General features: G+C 40.3%; 3 protein-coding genes across 16 annotated transcripts in view; 2 read left to right on the top strand and 1 right to left on the bottom strand.

Moving 5' to 3' along the window:
- Nucleotides 1-5,179, bottom strand: part of LOC128755817 (zeta-sarcoglycan-like) — a 36,348-nt gene extending 31,169 nt beyond the window's left edge. Inside the window, exon 1 of the mRNA XM_053859840.1 lies at nucleotides 4,979-5,179. Coding sequence (XP_053715815.1) covers nucleotides 4,979-5,044 — 66 coding nt within the window. The 5' untranslated portion in view covers nucleotides 5,045-5,179. The remainder of the gene's footprint in view (nucleotides 1-4,978) is intronic.
- Nucleotides 5,180-6,165: 986 nt separating this feature from the next.
- Nucleotides 6,166-9,877, top strand: LOC128756037 (dynactin subunit 6-like). Of its 6 annotated transcripts, XM_053860172.1 has the most exons (8): nucleotides 6,169-6,267; nucleotides 6,538-6,602; nucleotides 6,665-6,770; nucleotides 6,930-7,018; nucleotides 7,103-7,150; nucleotides 7,766-7,908; nucleotides 9,551-9,637; nucleotides 9,720-9,877. In XM_053860172.1, the coding sequence occupies exons 1-8, from the start codon at nucleotides 6,230-6,232 to the stop codon at nucleotides 9,819-9,821; spliced, it is 678 nt and encodes a 225-aa protein (XP_053716147.1). In that variant the 5' UTR covers nucleotides 6,169-6,229; the 3' UTR covers nucleotides 9,822-9,877. The 6 variants fall into 6 exon arrangements, with proteins under 6 accessions (XP_053716146.1, XP_053716147.1, XP_053716148.1 ...); XM_053860173.1 differs by lacking the exon at nucleotides 7,103-7,150; XM_053860170.1 differs by having other exon boundaries at nucleotides 6,930-7,150.
- A 9,332-nt stretch (nucleotides 9,878-19,209) lies between these two features.
- LOC128755538 (RNA-binding protein with multiple splicing-like) overlaps nucleotides 19,210-21,293 on the top strand; it is a 37,826-nt gene continuing 35,742 nt past the window's right edge. For 8 of the 9 annotated variants that reach the window (XR_008414142.1, XR_008414141.1, XR_008414138.1 and 5 more), the window contains exon 1: nucleotides 19,210-19,561. Coding sequence is in view for 4 of the 9 variants with exons in the window: in XM_053859227.1 (XP_053715202.1) it covers nucleotides 19,502-19,561 (60 nt within the window). In the remaining 5 variants the exon portion in view is untranslated. The remainder of the gene's footprint in view (nucleotides 19,562-21,293) is intronic. The other variant, XR_008414140.1, reaches the window with a different exon arrangement.

The raw sequence follows: 21,293 nt of genomic DNA, 5'->3' as shown, positions 1-21,293 counted from the left end.
AACATTTGGAAAAAAACATCAAATCCAATAACAAAAAAAAAACTTGGTGAATGTATGGCATAAAGTTAGGAAACATTTGGGGGAAACTAGTCGACTATCTAGCTTTAGCCCCATCTGGAAAAAAAAAAAAAGAAGAATTTGTCCCGGACAAGTCAGACATTGGTTTTCAATTCTGGGCTAACAAGGGATTACAAAAAATAAAAGATCTCTGCAGAAACGGTGATAAGAAATGAATGCCATTTGGAGAACTCAAAAATAAATTCCCCCAAAACACTTCTTTACATTTCTACAAATTGGGAACTTTATTCAACTTAACCAGAAACAACCATTGGCCCTTCCTCCAAGTACATCAATAGTGACAACCATGGTCAAACGATTGCTCAAACTCTGGATTATATGATCTACTGGCATATGGTTCCCCAGTGTCCAATGACGCTAAACTTCTATCTTGGAGGAATGATTTGCAAGAGGAGGTGTCACTGGATGAATGGCAATCAGCCTGCAAATTAACAGTCTCGCCTCAGGATATTACAATACAACTGGCTCATGCATACATATGTCACTCCTGAAAAAGATTCAAGAGGAATATTCCTGATTTATGTTTTAAATGCGGTCCACACAAGGGGACTTTTTTCACAATGTCTGGCAATGTGCCCACATTCTGGTTTGATGTCAAATGTAAGACTGAAAAGATACTATGTAAACAAATCAAATTTGATGCTCAAATGTTTACATTGGGCATTTATCCTGCAGGAAAAAGCTTTACCAAATGCCAACGGATATGTAGCACTGAAGTGGAAATGTGGAAATAGTCCAAGTATTCCAAACTGGTTGACGGAACTGAGTTCCTGTACTGCCATGGAAATTTTTTTGATCAAAGGAAAGGACAGTGTATTCAAAAGGATCTGGGGTTCATTTCTTGAATATCTTAAACACAGAAACCTGGACTAGTATAAATACGGACTGATGTTAAGTGATGCTCTTGCCTGTTGCAACTTGATACTTATTATATGCACGTATGTATACAAGACAGACTTTGTACTTTAAGAGAACAAATGACTGTTATTTATTTGTTTTGTTTTTATTTTATTTTCAGTTTGTATTTCCTTTTCTTTTTCTGTTTCTATCCTTTTTTGGTAATTTTTTTTTTTTTCACACACCCGAGAGCTTGATTGTGTAAGTGTATTTATGTGATTATTATTGTGGCTATCGCAGCAGGCTGACGTTTAGAAACACCCGCCAGACCAAGCATGACATTACAAACTATAACGTCTCACATCAAATTAAATGTTTTTCAGTTGTGCTTCAACGACTACCATCCAGTAGCACTAACCCCCTGATGAATTGCTTTGAAGAACAGTCATCTACCACATCAGGTCCTCCCTACCCATCTCCCTGGACCTCTTCCAGCTCGCATATCGAACCAACCAGTCAACGGAAGATGACATCTCCACCACCCTCCACTCAGCGAGACCAACTACAGGAGCAGGGTGAGCTGCCTTGCCTGATCGTGCGCTGACAACAATCTCTCCCTGAATGTGGACAAGACCAAAGAGATTGAAAGAGCTCGAGAGACATAATCGAAGAAAAAAATCCATAAATCACAGAGTATGCTTTTTTAACAATTTATTTGTATGATACTGGTGCAACTAAGTATTTGAACACCTGTCTGTTAGCTAGAATTGTGAGCCTGAAAGACCTGTTAGTTGCCTTTAAAAAGTCCACCTCCACTCCACTTATTAGACAGCAGCGACAGAATTGTAGACCTCCACAAGGCTGGATATAGTTATGGGGCAATTGCCAAGCAGCTTGGTGAAAAAAAGATCGGAAGATTGGAACAATTATTAGAAAATGTAATAAGCTGACTGTCAATCTTCCTCGGATTAGGGCTCCATGCAGAATCTCACCTTGTGGGGTCTCAGTGATCCTAAGAAAGGTGAGGAATGACCTCAGGTCAATGACCTGAAAAGAGCTGGGACCACCGTTTCCATGGTTAATGTTTGTTATACACTAAGACGTCATGGTTTAAAATCATGCATGGCACGGAAGGTTCCCCTGCTTATACCAGCACATGTCCACACCCGTCTTAAGTTTGACAATGACCATTTGGATGATCCAGAGGAGTCATGGGAGAAAGTCAAAATTGAACTTTTTGGTCTTAATTCCACTCGTGTTGTTTGGAGGAAGAAGAATGATGAGTACGTACCATCCCAAGAACACCATCCTTACTGTGAAGCATGAGAGCGGTAGCGTCTGGACAACTGCACTGTATGAAGGACAGGATGACCGGGGCCATGTATTACAAGATTTTGGGGAACAACCTCCTTCCCTCAGTTTGAGGATTGAAGAAGAGTCGTGGCTGGGTCTTCAAACATGACAATGACCCAAAGCACACAGCCACGATAACCAAGGAGTGGCTTCCTAAAAAGCATATCAAGGTTCTGGAGTGGCTTATCCAGTCTACAGACTGAAACCCAATAGAACATTTTTGGAGGGAGCTCAAACTCTGTGTTTCTCAGTGACAGCCCAAAAACCTGACTGATGTAGAGAAGATCTGTGTGGAGAAGTGGGCCAAAATTCCTGCTGCAGTGTGTGCAAACCTAGTGAAAAATTACAGGAAACATTTCACCTCTGTAGTTGCAAACAAAGGCTACTGCACCAGAGAGTTCACACAACATGAGTTCAAATACTTATTTGCAGCAGTATCATACAAACACATTGTTAAAAATAATTCTCACACTAGACATGGAACTATGATGAAAATTTCAGACCCCTCCATCATTTCTAAGTGGGAGAACTTGCAAAATTGCAGGGTGTTCAAATACTTATTTTCCACACTGTAACAACCATTTCTTCTTTTCTTCTTCTTTTTCTTTCGGCGTCTCCCTTCATAGGTCGCCACAGCAGATCATCTTCCTCCATCTCACCCTGTCCTCTGCCTCCTCTTCTCTCAAACCTACAAACCTCATGTCCTCCTTCACCACATCCATAAATCTCCTCTTTGGTCTTCCTCTCCACCTCTTTGTCACACTCTCCATTGCCCTGGACAGTTGAGCTTAAGTACTTAAAATCTTGGGTCCCTCACATTCACACACATGTATTCCGTCTTACTGCGACTAACCTTCATTCCTCTCCTTTCTAAGACATACCTCCACCTCTCTAGCTTATCTTCCACTTGCTCCCTGCTCTCACCTCAAATCACAATGTCATCTGCAACCATTATTGTCCAAGGGGCTTCTTGTCGTACCTCATCTGTCAACCTGTCCATCATCATCACAAAGAAGAAGGGGCTCAGAGCTGAACATTGGGGCAGTGCCACCTCCACCTTGAACTCCTCTGTGACACCTGCAGCACACCTCACCACTGCCTTACACCTGGCATACATGTCCTGCTCCACTCAAACATACTTCTCTGCCACTCCACACTTTTTCATACAATACCACAACTCTACTCTTGGCACTCTGTCGTATGCTTTCTCCAGGTCCACAAAGACACAACGGAGCTCCTTCTGACCTTCTCTGTACTTCTCAATGAACATTGAAAACACTGAATCTGTGGTGCACTGTAACAACCATTTAATGCAGTGAAATATTTAATACCTATACATAACATCAATAAAGCACATACACTGCAGAGCTTAATGCATTTATTTGGGGGGGGGGAAGTATTCACTTGATAACAAAAACAAATAAATAAAAATAATAAAATTAATAATAATAATAATAAATTCATTTAAACTATCACACATCATTTAAAATTTACTACACTGCTTCTCTACAATCTATTCTAATATGTATTTGATTGACCATAAAATGAGCATTATTTGGGAGTTTTACAAACTTAAAATGGCCCCCATAACTGTTGGAGTACACTAAGTAGTAGAAATTCTCTCTTAAACCCAGTACAAATTACACAAGTACACTCTTACAATTTGCAACAGCGCATACAGGTAATTTCCCTGTCCTAGCCTCAGTGTTGATTGGTGGGCAGAGAAGCTGATGAAGAAAGTCTTTGTCCCACACTAACGTGCTTGTATCCAGAAAAATATAATGAGTGGAAAAAATGTATGACTTTACAATGCAGTGTTATCGGAAGCCTACATAATTTTAGCCTTACAATGTCAAGTTTTGCAAAAATGCACTGCATTATAATAATAATAATAATAATCAAAATGTCAAGAGTCTGTGTCTCCAGTGGGAAAACCCAAGACAGGGTAAAGATGGTACTGTATAAGGGCTCTGTTTTTTCTGGTTTTGTTTTTTTCGAGTTCTTTGGTAAACATTTCGAATTTATATCCGAATGAATGTTAACAGGTGACTTCCCAATGAACTACCCAAGCAACATTATGCAGAGCCATCAATAATCTTTTATGAAATATTTCTCTCAAGTGGTCTGAACATAAAGCTTAACTTCTTATTTCTCACGACAATGAAAGTCTACAGAAACGCTTCAGACCAACTGTCAGGTGACAGTTGAATGCACTTCCCTAAAGAATGAAAAGCGTCTACCATGAGAGCACACGCTAGAGTTCTCACTAGATATGGATGGTGCTCACAGGAAGGCCAGGTTACTAAAGTAAGCAAGTGTTGAAAAACATCAATTACACGTAACATTCTTTTGGCTGGCGATTCATCACGATGGTAAAGGTTCTTCTTCCTCCTTCTATCCTCACTTCCACTATGCCTTTTCTGACAGCCATTCTTTGACGGACCAGTCGGTGAGTCGGCCGTGGATCATCAACACTTGTATATTGACTGTTTCATTGGTCCAATTTTGCTTGCTAATATTTCAACGTCCGCTCATGACAGATCATGATATCCGCGAATTGAGCGACTCTTTTCACCTGTTGCCCAGTTTGTCAAAATTAGATAATTCAATGTACTCTATGTAAACTGAATGAAACTTCAGTCTCGCTAACTTGCATCCGAAACTTCGTTCTTCAGACTTCAAAATGAATTGTAGTTGAAACAATTCTTACCTTTAGTGTCTCTATGTCGAGAGTAGCCGACTGCTCCATGTTAAAATGCAAAAATCCGACGAACATTCATATTCCTGCAAAGTTGAGACGTTCTTTATCGGGAAAATTCTCAACTTCTGAAAATTATATAAGTTAAAATGACACAAAGCGTAAAAAAAAAAATCTAATTTCAGAGGGTTTTTTGTTTTCTCATTCATCTATCGCTTCATACACGGCCAGCTATCCTTCACGAGCGAGAGAGCGACAAGTTTATAAAATTCAAATGACAGGCTTCCGCTACTGACTTTCAAATTAAAGGTTTCACGACGGTCTCCCTCAGCTTTAAAATAAAAAGGAGAATAGAAAATAACATTATTAAATATGGCATGTAATCGCGTAAAGGTTCGTTTCATATACGACACATACGAAGAACATAATTTACTCCATTTATCATACCTGCAAATCCCCTTTGCGCCAATTTAAATAGGAAGACAGCGACAGCAGATACGGTTCCCCTTCTGTACACTTCTGTACAACAGTTGTATCAGCTCTTCTTCAATCCTCAAGCTTTGTTACGATCGATTCGAACTGAAGGCAAACAAAACGATTTTCCAACATTATTGAAAACTTCTGCAAATGAACAAGTTTAACGTTGTATTTCAATTTCCGGTTTTGTTCAAAACTACCATCGCCCAGCCACAAAAGAAAATGGTCAATGGTGGCTACAAGCGTGAATACGTCTATTTGGACATGTTATTTTGTGTTGTTTAGCTTCACTGTAAAAGGTCCTTCAAAACATGACATGACGACTTTGTGTTTGCTTCCCATGACGCATCAAATGATTCGCTACTGCGCCCTACAGGACAGTCAGTGACACTTCACATGAAATCGAATGAGTATGGTGCAAGTGAAGAACTCCATGTTTGAGTTCCAATTCTTTTGCCGACATTCGCTGGCCGAGTTGGACCTTTCGACTTAGCCAATGTTTTTTTGGCAATGAGCCCTGAAGGTTGAAAGAATGAATGCATTCACGGAGCGCGGTGAAAGTCGCTCGTAAACAGTTTTAGAGCATTTAATGTCAATACTCTTCTTGATAGAAAAAAAACACGTACAAAAACACGAATAATTGCAGTTCAAACTTGACTACGGTTGTAGTTCGGCAGACATATCTGCAGAGGGCAGCAACTACTAACACTGTTTCAGGCAAAGGAAATCGAACGCAGAGCCAGTATTACCAACAGATTGTAGATAAACAAATACATATTCGTCAGGATGTCCGATGGTAAAAGACAAACTGTACCACAGAAAAGGTAATGAAACGCATTTTGTGATGTTAATATCTTCTACAATTGCAAGAAAATGGTTACTGTTAAATCATGTTTCCTGATTTCAATTAATAATCCCTTAAAACCGTAGGTGGCAACGCCTTTTCAATGTAATACTCTGTTTAAAGTGGTTTCAGTGTCGGGTTGTTTTAAGGCACGGTCGGGATTTTTTTTTAAATCAACGCCATCTGAAAAATCAAAATGCCATCTGCCCTGCAAGTATTAATGGAAGTTGTGTGATTTTTCTTTTTTAAGTGTTAAGCTTGCTGCTGGGGCGGTAGTCTGTGTGGAGAGTGAAATAAGAGGAGATGTGACCATAGGTATGTGTATATTTAAACGTCTCTTGGCGTGTTTGACCATTAATGTTTTCGTTCTATAACAGGTGCTAGAACCGTTGTTCATCCCAAAGCTCGCATCATAGCTGAAGCTGGCCCTATTATCATTGGGGAGAGTAATTTGATCGAAGAGCAGGCGCTCATCATAAACAGGTAGTAAGTGTGGACGATGTCACGTCATGATTCCCTTCCCCATCTGTCAGAGTTGTATTCCTTTTTTGTCAACAGGGGGCAGCAAATTCCCACACTTGTTGTGCATTGCCTGTTCTGTGTCAGCTTCTGAATAAGTGACTGATAAGTTTATTTTTCCAGGTATCCCCAAAACATCATGCCCGACACTGAGAAAGCTGCACCAAAGACAATGGTCATCGGAACCAACAACCTGTTTGAAGTTGGATCTGGTACTGCTGTGCATTTTCAAAAACTATATAAAGCCATTGGAATCGTAGCTTTCTGTGTAAATTCCATGTTCAATTCTTCCTCAGTCTCACAGGCTTTGAAAATTGGCGACAACAATGTGATTGAGTCCAAAGGTAAGCAGTCCATAAAGATGGGATGAGTCCTGAGCAGATAGTCAGAATCAGTACGGAGGGTTTTCAACAATGTTGCTGTGTCGTCTTGCTTAGCCCTTTCCTAACTCCTTTTTTATTTTAGCTGTTTTTGACTTGCAAGAGAAGGAAGAACTACAGTGCATAAGCAGACCCTACGTACCATTTCATTCTGCATCAAACACGTGAAATGTGTGCATGGTTTAATATGTGTTGTCAATCAAGATCATTTAAATGACCACACCGTCGACACAAATGGGCGTTTTGCGTGGCTGCCATTAGCCATATTGTTTATCTGTCATTATTGCACATGACTGACCCCCTTAGAATTAAAATAGAAATCTGTTGCAGACACAAACGCAAAGTAGAGACTGCATTTCCACAGAGAAACCTCTGCCTGGCACATGAGCTGTGCTCATGCTAAAACTGCATATTGGTTATTTTTTAAAATTAAATGTAAGATTTTACCCATCAGTATATGTTAAGTGACGTTTCATCTTGGCAACATTGATAGCGCTAGATAACTCTCACCAAGCAAAAGCCTTTGATGACATCGATGTGTTTTCCTGTAGTAGAATCCTATTGTTCTCTCTCCCTCAGCTGATCTTGGGCGGAATGTGATCCTGACCAGCGGCTGTATCATCGGAGCATGCTGCCAGATCAACACGTGCGAAGTTGTGCCGGAAAACACTGTTGTTTACGGATCTAAATGCATCAGGCGTGTGCAAAGCGATAAGCCACAGGTCAGTGTCTAATTTGAACACATTTCAAGTCATTTAACGTGTTGTTTTTGGTCCATATGATATTTATCAATCCTCCTTTAAAGGGACACAATTTTTTAAAACTTTTCTGTTTCATTAACAAAATCTCACCTGCTAATACAGTTGCTTTGAATCAAATATATAATTTGAAATATTTGAGATTTCAAAGTTATTGTTTGAAAAATTGCAATCTCACTCGAAATGGTTCTGTCTGTCGCTACAAACACAAGTCCTGAGTCGCATCCAGTTTTATATTAATCACCTTAAAAATGAACCAGTTTGTTTTTTATTAAAAATAAAACTGGCACTTGTGTCATCTTGGCAAGATTATTCCTGCATTTCATTACGTGTGTTATTGAAAAAAAAAATGGCTGAAAAAAAGAATGTAGGAATTGAAGAACCGTATATTGTCTGAAACATTTTTGGATTGAGGTAGAAAACTACAACGTACGAAAATTAAAAATAAGAATATATTTATATATTTATTTTTTCAGCCAATATTTTTTTTTTCAATGCCAGTGCAGGTGGCCCCATTCTAGCCCCATACTACCATGTGGTGTTACACACACACAGATTTGAGGGGCACCATCACTGTTTATTTATGGAGATGTTCTCACTCTTCCGTAATTCATGTTTGTCCTCATTCTTGTTGTGGACACCATAAAGTTCACTATTTCATTCATCCCAGAGGTGTTTATCGGTGTTTTAGTATGTGTCAGAAGCACAATATTCACTTCACTGACAGCAGCTGCAGTGAAGAGATACATAAATTCTGATCCTGGATAAGTTTTGAAAAAGCTACCTGGAGCATGAGCGGATCCCCACAGAACTGTAATGCAGCTCCTCGTGTCTGTCAAATGGTCCACAGTTCAATCTTTGCAGCAGTAGACTGCAAGTGCGGCTCCGGTATTGAGACACTCCGCCCTACAGCAGCTACCATTTTACCATTGCCTGACAGTTTACCATTGTAACGTGGTTGTTAGGAGTGGCAAACACATGGTCCTCCTCCTCACAGATATAAGCACACATCTTCATCTTTCCTGACGATAGTTACCCACAGTTAAAAAGTTGCTCAAAGTGCTTCTGTTTTCAGTGTGCATGCCGTTATCAATCCCATGATCCTTTGCGGGTTACATGAATGACCTTTCTGTCATTGAGCATCTTGACGTCATGAAAAAGAGGCAGAATAACAAGGTTCTTTTTTTCACCAGCCAATAATGTTCCCATTTGAACTGTTTTACTATTCGACATACTTGATGTAATAACAGACGTAACTTTTTGTTGCACCTCAATCTTAAGAATCTTGACTAATAAGCCATTAATTTGGAAACAAAGATGTGTTTGAGTTAAGGAAGGCAGCTTTTATTTTGGCCATTTGCTTCCAATAAATCCCAACACAGCTCACAGGCCATGTGGGAAACTGTTCAGGACAGACAGTGAAGATTAGTGCACACAAATTAATTATTAACCTGGAAGCGCTATTTATGGTAATGAGTAGCTGCTGTAAATTCTTCACTGAAAGCATGTATGAATGCTTTCTTTTTTCTGCTGGACAGAATATGTTGATTGAATCTCCTACTTTCTGATAATCAAAACACTTGATGGATGTTTTGATTTTGTGCAGCCTCAGACTCTGCAGCTTGACTTCCTCATGAAGATTCTGCCCAACTACCACCATTTGAAGAAGACGGTGAAGACAGCAAGCACACCTGTGAGAAATTAAGTTCAGTTTGAAGAGCAATAATTTAAGCCTATAGTGGTGGACGGTGTGAAACAGAAGTTCTTTTTTTCAGAATTGCTTTTTATCACTGCTGATACCAAATCCTTCTCTGCCAACATCTTCATGGCAAACTATGAAGCATGTAAAACACTGTTCTCCACACCAGGAACTCTGACCTTTAATCTTCTGTGGCCTACGTTGGCACTATGAAGAGCTGCTTATCTGAAGGAATATGTTTGTCAATGACATTGTAATGACATGACATTAAATAACATTGAGAACATGAATTGCATTTGCCTTCATGACTCTGTCATGTTAATCCTGTGGTCAGTGACGAGTGTCCCGTCATATATTACACACCTCACATTTGTCAAACATGGAACAAGGTTACCAAGTAGGTTATTCACCTCGAATTGCGGTGACTGTACTTTCCTGCCACCGCCAAAATCTCTTCATGCTCTTTGTAGCTACCCACATGTCCACTGTGTTGTTTATTTGGATGACCTGATCTGCCATCCATTTTCTGTCTGTCGTCCTGTCTCTCTCTCTCATCAGTACAACTTTCTCTCTTCTCTTCATAACACAGAAGCAACCCTGTCCTTGTTCATCCAAACCCTCTCTCTGGTTGGCTCAAGACATTTTTCCCTCATTACTAACTATGTCTTCACTGTCAGCTTCTGCCTTCACCATTGCTGCCTCTCTGTTTGTCAGTCCTCATGTCTCATCCTTTGCTTGCTTCTTTATTTCTGATGATTCTGATAAGCCACTGAACCTCATCATTTTACTGATAAACCAAACCCTTTGCTTGCAGACTATCCACAGCTAAAAGTTTTTTCAAAAATATGTGTTTGAACATTCAAATGATATACATTAGCTTTGACGGAAGCACTCTCATATTCTAAATATACCACAATCCTATAATGCCATTTTTGATCTCTCTGTGTCTCAAAATAAAGTGACTCGTTCATCATGGGAATGCCGAATAATATTAACTACTTAAAAGGATTTTGCTGTGAAGTCGTCAGATTCAGCACTTTGACTTGTCAGTGGCTACAATGCCCAGTCTATATTCACAATGTATTATGTTTATATTCCTTTCTTTCACAATCACTGCAGTGAACTTAATCTCCAGCTGATCTTCCTTGGTCCTTCTTTTACTATTCACTACTAACTGCACTTTTTCCACAAATGCAAATGAGTTCTGGTTATAAATATTTATACACTGCCAAAACTAATGAACGAACTCCTAAAATAAATGCACTAACTTTAGAATCGGTCAGAACAGTAGCTCCTGGAGCATGCTTGAGGCGTCCACCAATGTCTCGCTTCAACAAATCTGACTGATGGATTGATGGCTCTCTTGGATCATGTGCAAGACTTGATAGATCCCCATTCTGTTTGGAATATGCATGATCATGCAGAGAGAATTGTTAACTGAATCAATTCACTTCTCAACTGAGTTGTCACATGAATTTATTTTATTGTTATCGTTGCCAAATATATTCTAGTTTTGAAGCAACACACATAGAATGTTTTATATCTCCCTTTGTATTTCAAATAATATCCCTGAAAATCAATATTTTAAGCCGCTTTATTTTGAAAAGGCATGTATTTAAACGTCTTAAAAGTATTGACTCTTTTCTTTTACAGTTTTTTCCTGTTGATCTCTTGACTATCATCAGCAATTTGTAGATGGACACCGCTGTTTAATTTCATTTTACCATGTGGTTTTCTTGTTAATTTCACAATTAACCTCTGTTGGACAACACCATTTCTCTTGCTCTAATGGTTTTCCTCTGAACAAAACTGCCTCTTTCTATGAGTTATTAATAACTTCCGCCCAAAAATATGCTGAATTTTCAGCTGCGTATTACGCAAACGCCATTTGAAATTGAATTCTGACATGCATTATGTTGCAAGCAAACAAAATTCCACCCTGGATTTCATGTGTTTGTGTCTCCTCTGATCACATCATCTTTAATTGTTCAGATAAAAGTGCTGCTTGAAGATGGGTGTGGTAATCCCCCCTTTTTGGATCAAATATAGCGCCGGCCGTGTCGACCCCCTCCTCACCAGGATTTACCAAATTGGTGTCTGGGCTGCAGTGGGAATTCCACACCGCCGATGCTTTATTGGAACTGACAAGGGTGTGGCTGAGACTTACATTTGCAACAGCAGGGTGGGCTGTACCCCCACTCCACACCACCCATGCTCTTCCATCTTATCAGGTTTGTTCCACCCGCCCCTCTGTATCAGCTCCCATCTGTGCCACAGACTTGAAAATTTGGTCAAAAGTGCGTACTCCCTTTGAGTTTAATACATTCAATGGGCTGGACATAGCGCAAAAGTGGCACCTTTTTTGGCCGCCCACAGCTGGTGTCAGCCTGCCAATACTCATTTGAAGGTGCCGTGGTGGAGTCCCCAGAGGAGTCCAGATTCACCATGGGGATAATTATTTCAGCAGTGTTGTGCAGAAGGGTCCGCGGTGAGGCTTCTCTCTGTTCTCACTTTGTTTTTAATATCCAGCTACCGTCATTTTATTTTCGGGTGTTGGCAGAGCGTCAGTTTACTTTAATTTGACAGGGAGGACAGATGCAGGACACAGTTGCAAGGATGTGCAGAGTGATTAAGACCTCATGGGGCGCAAGTGTGGCCTTTTAATCTGTTAAAGGTTGTTACTGAGTCAGAATGACTCTGATGATAGCACATAATGGCAGGAGCGTCAGAGGAAGTTCAATTATCGACTATATTTAGAAGCAGTTATTTTTACATCCTCCTGGCACATCACACTTTTACTTCTTTCTGAAGACGCAGAGTTTGTACTTCCAAGTCATGGGAGGAGCTTATTTGGACGGATAAAAGCTTTGTGAATGCTGGCCTTTACATGCAGGTCCAACCATTGAAAGACTTGACCTATTGTACTCTATGGATGTCAGCTGGCATGAGAAAAATATTGTTACATATCCCAACAGGGGTTCAGAGTGACTGGTTGTCAAGGAAGCAGCATACAGTTGTTCAAACCCATGGGGAAGTTAGTCAGACAGTCAACACTTTCAGAAAAAAAAACCATGAAAACATGGAAGGATAAAACCTCTTTGTTTGTCTGTTCAACAGAATTTAAATTATATAAATTACAAACATTCCACTCACCAAAGCAGAACATTTTTCTTGTTTCTTGTAGTAAACCGCCATGTAATTGTTCAACTGATCGCCTTTTCTCTTATTTAGCTAGAAATGACTTATTTGGTTTTGTTAGTCATGTATTTCAATCATTATTATATCTTTATTTCATCATGTTGTTATGATGTTCCCCAGGTAATGTGTCTTGTCTGTGCTTTGTGAAGATTATGTCAATTTAAAAAACACTGGCAGAAAACGGATTTGAGCATGTCCCAATTCGCTGACACCTGTGAGCAGGCTGAAGTGACAAGGATTCTTGCAACTCAGAGAGCAGCAGTGCCCCTTAAAATTTTGTTGCCTCAATTCCAAACTTGTATTTTAAGGTGAGTAAAAAAAATGTGCACCCTCCGTCTAATTTGTGTTGATTCACTGAACATTTTCTTCTTTTTTGACTAATGAATGTGGTATTTGTTATTTTTTTGTATTGGTACTTAAGCTATATTGAGACTTGTTTTTGTTTTATATTATGCGTTTTGCCACTGTCACCTCCAGATAGAGCTGACCTACCTCTGCGTGCCGCCATCAGTGCCACAATTGAACAACCTGCCTGCCTGTTTCTGCCTTAAATTGCCCACCCCTAAATCATTCCTAGAGTCATCTAGGTTATATTAGGGCTGTGGATATATTCATCTCATTGAATATAGTTTGATTTTTTGATGTCTTGTGATACTACATGGTTCTGTCTGTCAAACTGTCTTTTCTGGGACTGCACTGAAGCATATCCTGCTAATGCTGCCGTTGACAACATTACATCAGGCAGAGCAGCACTGTCAATAAGAAACTCAGTTGTGGTGACCTAAACTGTTCCCAAAATGCTGCGCAGTCCAGTCAACCAATCAGTGCTATGGTGGAAGACTAGGGGAAGGAACCCAAGTGCAGTGATGAAAGTCACAGGAGGCTGGGGCGAGTCAAACACAATTATTTAATAAGAAAATACAAAAATATATAACAAAAGGTCACCGAAACGGGAGAAGAAAACAGAAAATATATCCAAAACGGGGAAGAGTCCACAACAAAATGAGTCCAAACAAAGAGCGTCACCGAACCAGGAGAAAGAATGCAAGAAGAGTCTGTAACAAGAAAACATACACATTGAGCAGTACAACACAAAATGCACTATCAAGGTCATCAACACAAACTCATGAGTAGGGAGTAACAGAAACAGCGAGAAAACCAAGAAGCCACGCAGAGCACGGAGAACAAAGGGAGTCAAAATACATAAACTCAGAACACCAGGGTTTAGAAATCGCTTAACAGAAGACAATTTAAAAGACTGATAAATGTACAACGGTCTGAGAGAGAGGACAGACGCAAATTACCAGTGGGGACAAAAGGAGTCAACCTGGCACGTGTTGCTGGAGTCCAGGTGCTCTTATACACAGGTGACTAGAGGATGACTGGCTCCAGCCAACAGGAAGGAAGGAGGGAGAAACAAAACGGGAGTCAGGGGAACAAAATAAAAGCGGAATCATGACACACAGTGGTTGATCGATATGACATGGTTCCGCCCCCAGCTCAGTGCTCCGAAGAGAAGTGGGAAAATAAAGGAGTCGGAATACATATGGACAAAAGCGACACATTTTAGCACTCTAATGTCACCAAAACGCCTTTAATATCATTGGTCTTAAGTGACATGGCTCAATCTTAGCAGCATGAAGCCTGTGATTTTGCTCACTGAGGTAAACAAATTGCATGACAAAAGCATTATTGGACACTTATGCTGATAAAATCAGAGATAAAACAGATGAGACAAAATGTGTCATTAATTAGGCAATGATCGCAAGCTAACTCAGCTTTGGTGCGAGATATATATCACATAACTATAATTCATAGATGATAGCTATATTCCTAGATGACTCTAGGAATGATTTAGTGGCGGACAATTTAAGGCAGAAACAGGCAGGCAGGTTGTTCGATTGGGCAATTTATATATATATATATATATATATACTGTATATACTGGCGGGTCAGCCTCAATCAGTAGCTCCGCTGCGGATTGCTGGCAGGTGTGGCGGTAGCAGGTGTAACTATTGGAGGTCAGTCCGGGGTTGTGACACCAGAGGAGATATCAGGTAGTGAGGCTCATTTACTTTTACCTCCAATTGTTTGATGTGTTTCAAGTTGAGCAGTATATGCTTGTATTAGAGCAGGTCCTATCTTTATTTTGATCTCTTTTCCTGGCCTTCCTGTTGTTTTCAAGAATTCATCATGGAACAATATACTACTGAGGCGAAGGGCAGCACAGATCATCTCATGCTTATCTTCAAATCTGTGATGGTCTTTGTCTGCATATTGTGTAGATCTAAAAACAAGTCTTGGTTTGCAGTTGGAGCATTTCCTCCTCACAGACCTGTGTTGATAACACCACAGACATCTTCATGTAATACTGGACCATGTCAAAGCTGGCTGGTATGTTAGCCAGGACATCGTGACCAGACTGTCTCCTAACAGCCCCCACCATCCCCCTCTGTGTCTGTCTGTGTGTGTTATTGGCAGGGGGGCCACCCGCCCTCTCTGAGCATCAGACCACACAGCTCAGCCCTGAGACCTGTCAAACACAGCTGGGACATCTCCCCCTCTTCTCTACTCCGCTACTCTCTGCCTCATTCCCGCCTCTCCTCCCCCTCTACTCTCCCCAGAGTCTGGCAGGAAGCTTTGATACAGGAGTGTTGAGCAGCAAAGGAAAAGATTTCCATTTTTATCTGCTTGGAAGACTCCAAGACCCCCCACCCCCTTCTCCTTAGCCCGAACTACCTCTCATCAGCATAAAGGAATCTGCCATGTCCTCTCCTTCTTTGTTCATGCTTCACATGCTCCGTAATAGATATGGACATGATCAAGGGGAGGAAAGGGCAGAAAGACCGATTCACGTTGACTGTTTTCCTTCTTTTGAGGTGCAAGTTCAGCAAAAACGTCCACACTGCCTGTCAAGGGCTGTGAGTGTCTGTCCGGTACCATAACTGTCGTTGGACATACAGTCAGTCTCCTGCAGCAAACTCTCTCGAATACAGAGGGAGCTGAAAATAAATGTTTTGAGAACTGGGCTCCTCACCTGAAGGCTGCTCTTAAAGGCTCCAGTCAATAATAGGTGTGTCGTTGAACTCCTTCGTGTTTACACATCGTGGCTGCTGTTGAGACATCACTTCCACAGCTGCAGGCCCCAAACTGTTTCCACACTCAGAGATCATAAATCAAAGAGCCTCCACTGTGCTTAGAGTGGATTTGTTATCACACTTAAACTTGAGCAATTTACAGGTGTTGTCTCCAATCGTTCTTCACATGCCTGGGCTTCACAAACATGGGGACACAGCAGCTACACTGGCTCAAACTATACGCTCCAGGCACAATGTCTACAATCTATGTAGACCTGTGCTAAGTGCTGCACTAAGTCTATAGAAGTGTTTGCTTCTCATGTGATTTTTGCAGTGTATACCAATGTGTGCTGTGTCTATGTAACCTACTTCAACATTCAAGGAAAACATTTCTGATATTTAGATTGAGTGTTGAAGAACTATGTGACACAATTACAAATCCTCTCCTCCAGTCTTGAATTATATTTTACTACTCTGCCAATTCCATGAGATAGCATTCCCCTACAAGTACTGACTGATAGTGAAACTGTAGATCAGAGTTTTTCTTTTTTTTCTTAAGAGCGGAAAAGGAATTTGCTAACAAGCGTTATCTGTTATGAGTAAAGCATTCTTCAGTGTTAGAGTCAGATCAGAAATGTTAATTAGTCAATAAAACATTTACAGATAACATCCAAGGATTACCTGCCAGAAGGACCATAAACCTAGCTGTTTTTTTATTCATTTACAGTGATTTCCTGTTTTGTGACAAGCCCCCATCTTTTCAGCTGTCCAAGATCCAACTTAGTCCAGTCCTTCTCCACTTCCAACTGGAGATATAGATTCCATACCCACCCTTGTGATGGGCTGGTGAGGCTTCATGAAGCAGTTCTCATTTTTAGAGGTTGTGCTCTTCGAAATGTTTATCTTTAAAAGGGTTCTACAGTAGAGTTCCACCTGGTGGGCTCTATCATTGGACATACTCAACAACAACCACTAAACCAGAAGCATAGGAATTAGTAAACCCACATTGACAGCTTGTATTCTTTCGTCTATCTTTCACGTCTCAAGATTAAAAGTGAAAATTGATTATTTTTGTGATTTAACAGCCATTTCTGAAAACAATTATGGTGTTTTGTTTTTGAAAGATCTGAAAGACACTACAGTTACAGCTGCAGTGTGGATAAAAACATACAATACATACCTGAAACATACCAGCAGGGCTGGAGAGTTATGGGAATACACATAGGGAAAATGTCACATTGAGCTCTTTGATGTGAAAACGGCCTATATTTCAATGGCAAAAATCTAAATTAGCAACTTTAAAAACAATAACACAATAACTGTTTAACTGCGGAAACGGTCTTGCTGTGTGTCAGTTGCTATTGAATGAGGTGATGACGTGTGCAGCCTCATCCTCGCTCCTTGCTGAAACTGGATCTGGTGTGAGTCACCGTAACTTGGAATGTGGTCTGGATTTGCTGGCAATCCGCAACTATGAGATTCAGGCGTAAGGCTCTCAAGCCTGAGAGCACTGTCCCAACCTTGAGGTACAGTGGTGACAACATCATGTCGTGGGGTTGCTTTGCTCCAGGAGGGTGCACTACACAACATAGATGGTATAATAAGCAAAGATATTCATGAGGAAATGTTGAATGACATGCTATCTTATGGAAGGCAAAGCTTAAGCAAAATGTTTATTCCATACGACGTAAAGCAGTCAGCTGAACTGGCTACAAGGAGGCAAAACGTGCTTTCACACTCTGGATTCAAATCTAACTTCTCATGTCTCAAACACGGTACACAGAAATCGAGGACCGACTGTAGTGCACACACAACGTGTAGCTGTGTATCATGGTGACAGTGCCACTGATGACTGGTGTCTAGTATCAGGTGAGTCTCTTTCATCTGCAGTTCGGTCCCTGCTTTGCCGGCTCAATGTTGCAAATTGTTGCTTCAGTTGTCACTGTTCAAACATTTGACTTAATTCTGGAATAATGGCTTACAGCTCCATTGTTGGTGGTGTCATCATGTATCCATTTAATTGAAAAAAGAAAAGATTTCACTCATAATCAGTCTATTTCATTTTAAATAATGAAACATCAAGATTAAATCCTATTTAATGAGAGACAAAATGAAAAGTATTTGAGTTGGCATTGGTGGTGATAAGAATCTAGGACACTTCAGGAGTGTTGCAGCTTCCAAAATAATACCCATTTAGCCAAATGTGCCAGTGATTTTTCCCACACCACTCATTCTGGTGACATTCTTACTTGCTCTCCACCACATCTAGTGCTTATCTCTACATACACAAGGCACAAGCTTAGCATGATAAGATTCCGATGGTATGTGAAGAGAGACTGGCTCTAACCTAGTACACACCCTAAGTTAAAACATTTCATTGGTCCCAAAACACAGTGATAGTTATTCCGCACTTCCATCTATTAAGTTAAGCACTTATTTGTTTCCACAAACTGAATATGATTTTTACAAAAGTGAGTCAGCTCACTGAAATATAAAGAATTAGAGAGGCACGGGATCAGGTTCCTCGACAAAGAGACTCATTTTCACCAAACCAGTGCTATTATTGCCCTGCTTGAATTTCATCCATATAATTCCTGTTAAATATATTCCAGGTTCAATATACACAATTGGATAGTAGGTAGCAGTAGTGCTAAAGAGCTTTGTCAATGCACACCGGTAGCAGCAGCGATGAAAAAAAACCACACATTTTGTCAACATGGACATATGAAGGAATTTATTTTCTTTTATCAGTGATTCCGTTGTTTATCTATGAAGTCGGGATTCCAGGTGTGTGCTCGTTTGTTTTTTTTAATACAGAAGATAGAGAATAATTGCTACAATTAAAATGATAATTTTTGTTTTGTGAGTCCAACAAAAACATGTTGCTTGTCCCATCTCTGACACACCAACAAACAAGCAAACCGACACCTTTGAAATCACAACAGTGGCATTTATATTAAAACGTTTTAAGGAGTTGCAATTTTTGGCTCAATTTAGCATATCTACTGTATGAACGACCACATTTCATGTAGACATTTTCTCCTCCCATTTTTAAAGCACATTAAAACTCCTTTGTATCATATAATCGTTGCTTTACTTTTTATATTTAACACCTATTGGGCTGCCACTCCACCCTTTCCCTCCCATTCTGTCACATCCAGGCTCATTTCACTCTGTCCTCTAAACCTATTTATATTTCTGTTATTTCCTCAATCCACCTTTTCCTCTTTCTGCATCCTCCCCTCCCCTCCCTCCGTCCCTTACCTCCTCCTCCTCCTCCCTCAAATCGAGATGGGAGAGAAGTTCGCCTGCAGGCTCGCTCAGCTCAACATTTACTGTATTTCATGTCGGAAGCTCTACTGCGGACTTCAGGAATGTTTTACAGCCTCCTGACTGTACTACATTGATGTCACTCGGGTCAGTGGAACAGCGTCAGAACTGTTCTGTATCCTGGGCGCTGCGTTTGTGTTCTTTTGTTTATTGAAAAATACATCCTGCTCAGGGAGATAAGACAATAACGCGTGGAAAAAGACCAAGACCAAGCGACGCGAACGAGCCAAAGTGACTAACATTTCAACTCAGAATGAATAACAATATCGAAAAGGAAAACGAACCGAGTGAATTCAGCAACCACGAAGAGGAGGTGAGTACTGTCAGCTGTTCCCAAAAACTTTCGAGCTCAGAATTGATCCTCGATTGTTCATCGCGAGTCACCTGCCGTCGTTTCCTCGTTGGAGAACTAAACTCAGTACTTCTTCGTCGGGTGGAATTTTCACAACTGAAATTTGAAACTAATCCCACTTTACGTGATTTTTGATTGAAACTAACGTGCACTAAGGAACGTATAGTATTCCCATTTACATAATAAAAAGCTTTCTCCAAATGGCATTTAACTTTATTGATTTAACAAGACTACACTATGGCGGTAAGTTGCATTGTGAATTAAAATGAAACAAAATAATGTATTGACACCACTCATGTATTTTCTACTTCTAGCAAGTTTAAAGCAATTTGGTGGCGCAATTGCTGGAACAGTCCACGTAAAAGTTCGTCTTTATTAGCGACGTTTGAGAGCGTTTGGTATCAAACCCATCACTGTTGTTTACAATTCCGTTTCTCCGGTGGTGTTACATGATCAGCATGTTTTTCTTCACTGTTGTAAAGGAAGATATAAACTCGAATGAGAAATGTGATGAGATCTGAGATATGATGGTTTTATAAAGATTGTGTTCACTCTTCATATAAGGGAAGCAGATTTATTATATCACTCTCTTGCTGCTTCTGTTTGTGAAATGCCTGAAAGTGAAACCATGTATGCGGTTGACAGCAAGATAATTCAGCATGTTGGGGGGGAAAAGGGAACTGAGCAAACCAACTGTGATGCCAAGCCAAAGTCAAAGTGCATACGCTCACCTGTCGTCTTTATAATTCCTGACAAGTTCGACAAGCTATGAAGGAAAAGGCAATAGTTAAGACAAATTTTGCGTGAGTTTGTGGGTGGTGACCTCTTCTCAAAAGCGACATGAAATAAGGTAATAACTGGTGTGTTACCACTTCACACACCAATAGGAAGCAGCCTGTAAAGGAGCTGAGAACGTTCACCTTCCCAGTTTAAGGGGCTTTCTCAGGCGGGCGAATTAGTTTTCATTGAAGCTTGGGGAGCAATTGAAGTTCAAACAACGGCTGCTGCAACATGTCAGCAATAACTGACTGTATCCACTGCTTTACGGCCACACACAAGTATCCTTCCTCACTGTTATTGTTATTGTTATTGCCGACCAAATAAGAGGACACTGTCTCCACCACAGAGTTAAGAAACATTTATAAACAGTTTCAGAACCCAGCTGTGAGCCCTCATATATGCTCCAGTGCTTTTCCTTTCTCAGGCAAGGAATTTAGTTGGCATTTCTGGGCTGCAGAGTGATGTAAGGAAAGTTATATCAAATTTGATTGAATGTTTCTCTTGGCTTTAATGGAGCCCTGAGTACAGAAAACTGTCCGATGAAGCACCATATTTGGTGAAGTGTAGAGAGCTGGTTCTGTGCTTCACTAATGATGTAAGGAGGAATGAACAGTCACTCCAATCGCACAGTATTCATGTCACGCACACAATGTTAAACATGCATGTCTATTTTTGGAGTCAATAAGTAATTCTTTACAAGGGGGTGAAGTATCATCAGAAAAATATGAAATATATTGAAGATTCCAAGAAAGGTCAAGTTAGTCAAAGGTTTATTCAATATGAACCATCGGCATAAAACAACATTTTCTCTTGGAACAAAGTGTCATCTCCATCATTTGTCTCCATAAAAATGTGTATGCAATTGACTATTTCCTGCAGTGTATATTGTAGACATTTGTAGACAAAAGCTGGC

The sequence above is a fragment of the Synchiropus splendidus genome, chromosome 3 (assembly GCF_027744825.2).
Source record: "Synchiropus splendidus isolate RoL2022-P1 chromosome 3, RoL_Sspl_1.0, whole genome shotgun sequence".
NCBI classification, from domain to species: Eukaryota; Metazoa; Chordata; class Actinopteri; order Syngnathiformes; family Callionymidae; genus Synchiropus; species Synchiropus splendidus.
This window is presented reverse-complemented; position numbering and strand designations above follow the sequence as displayed.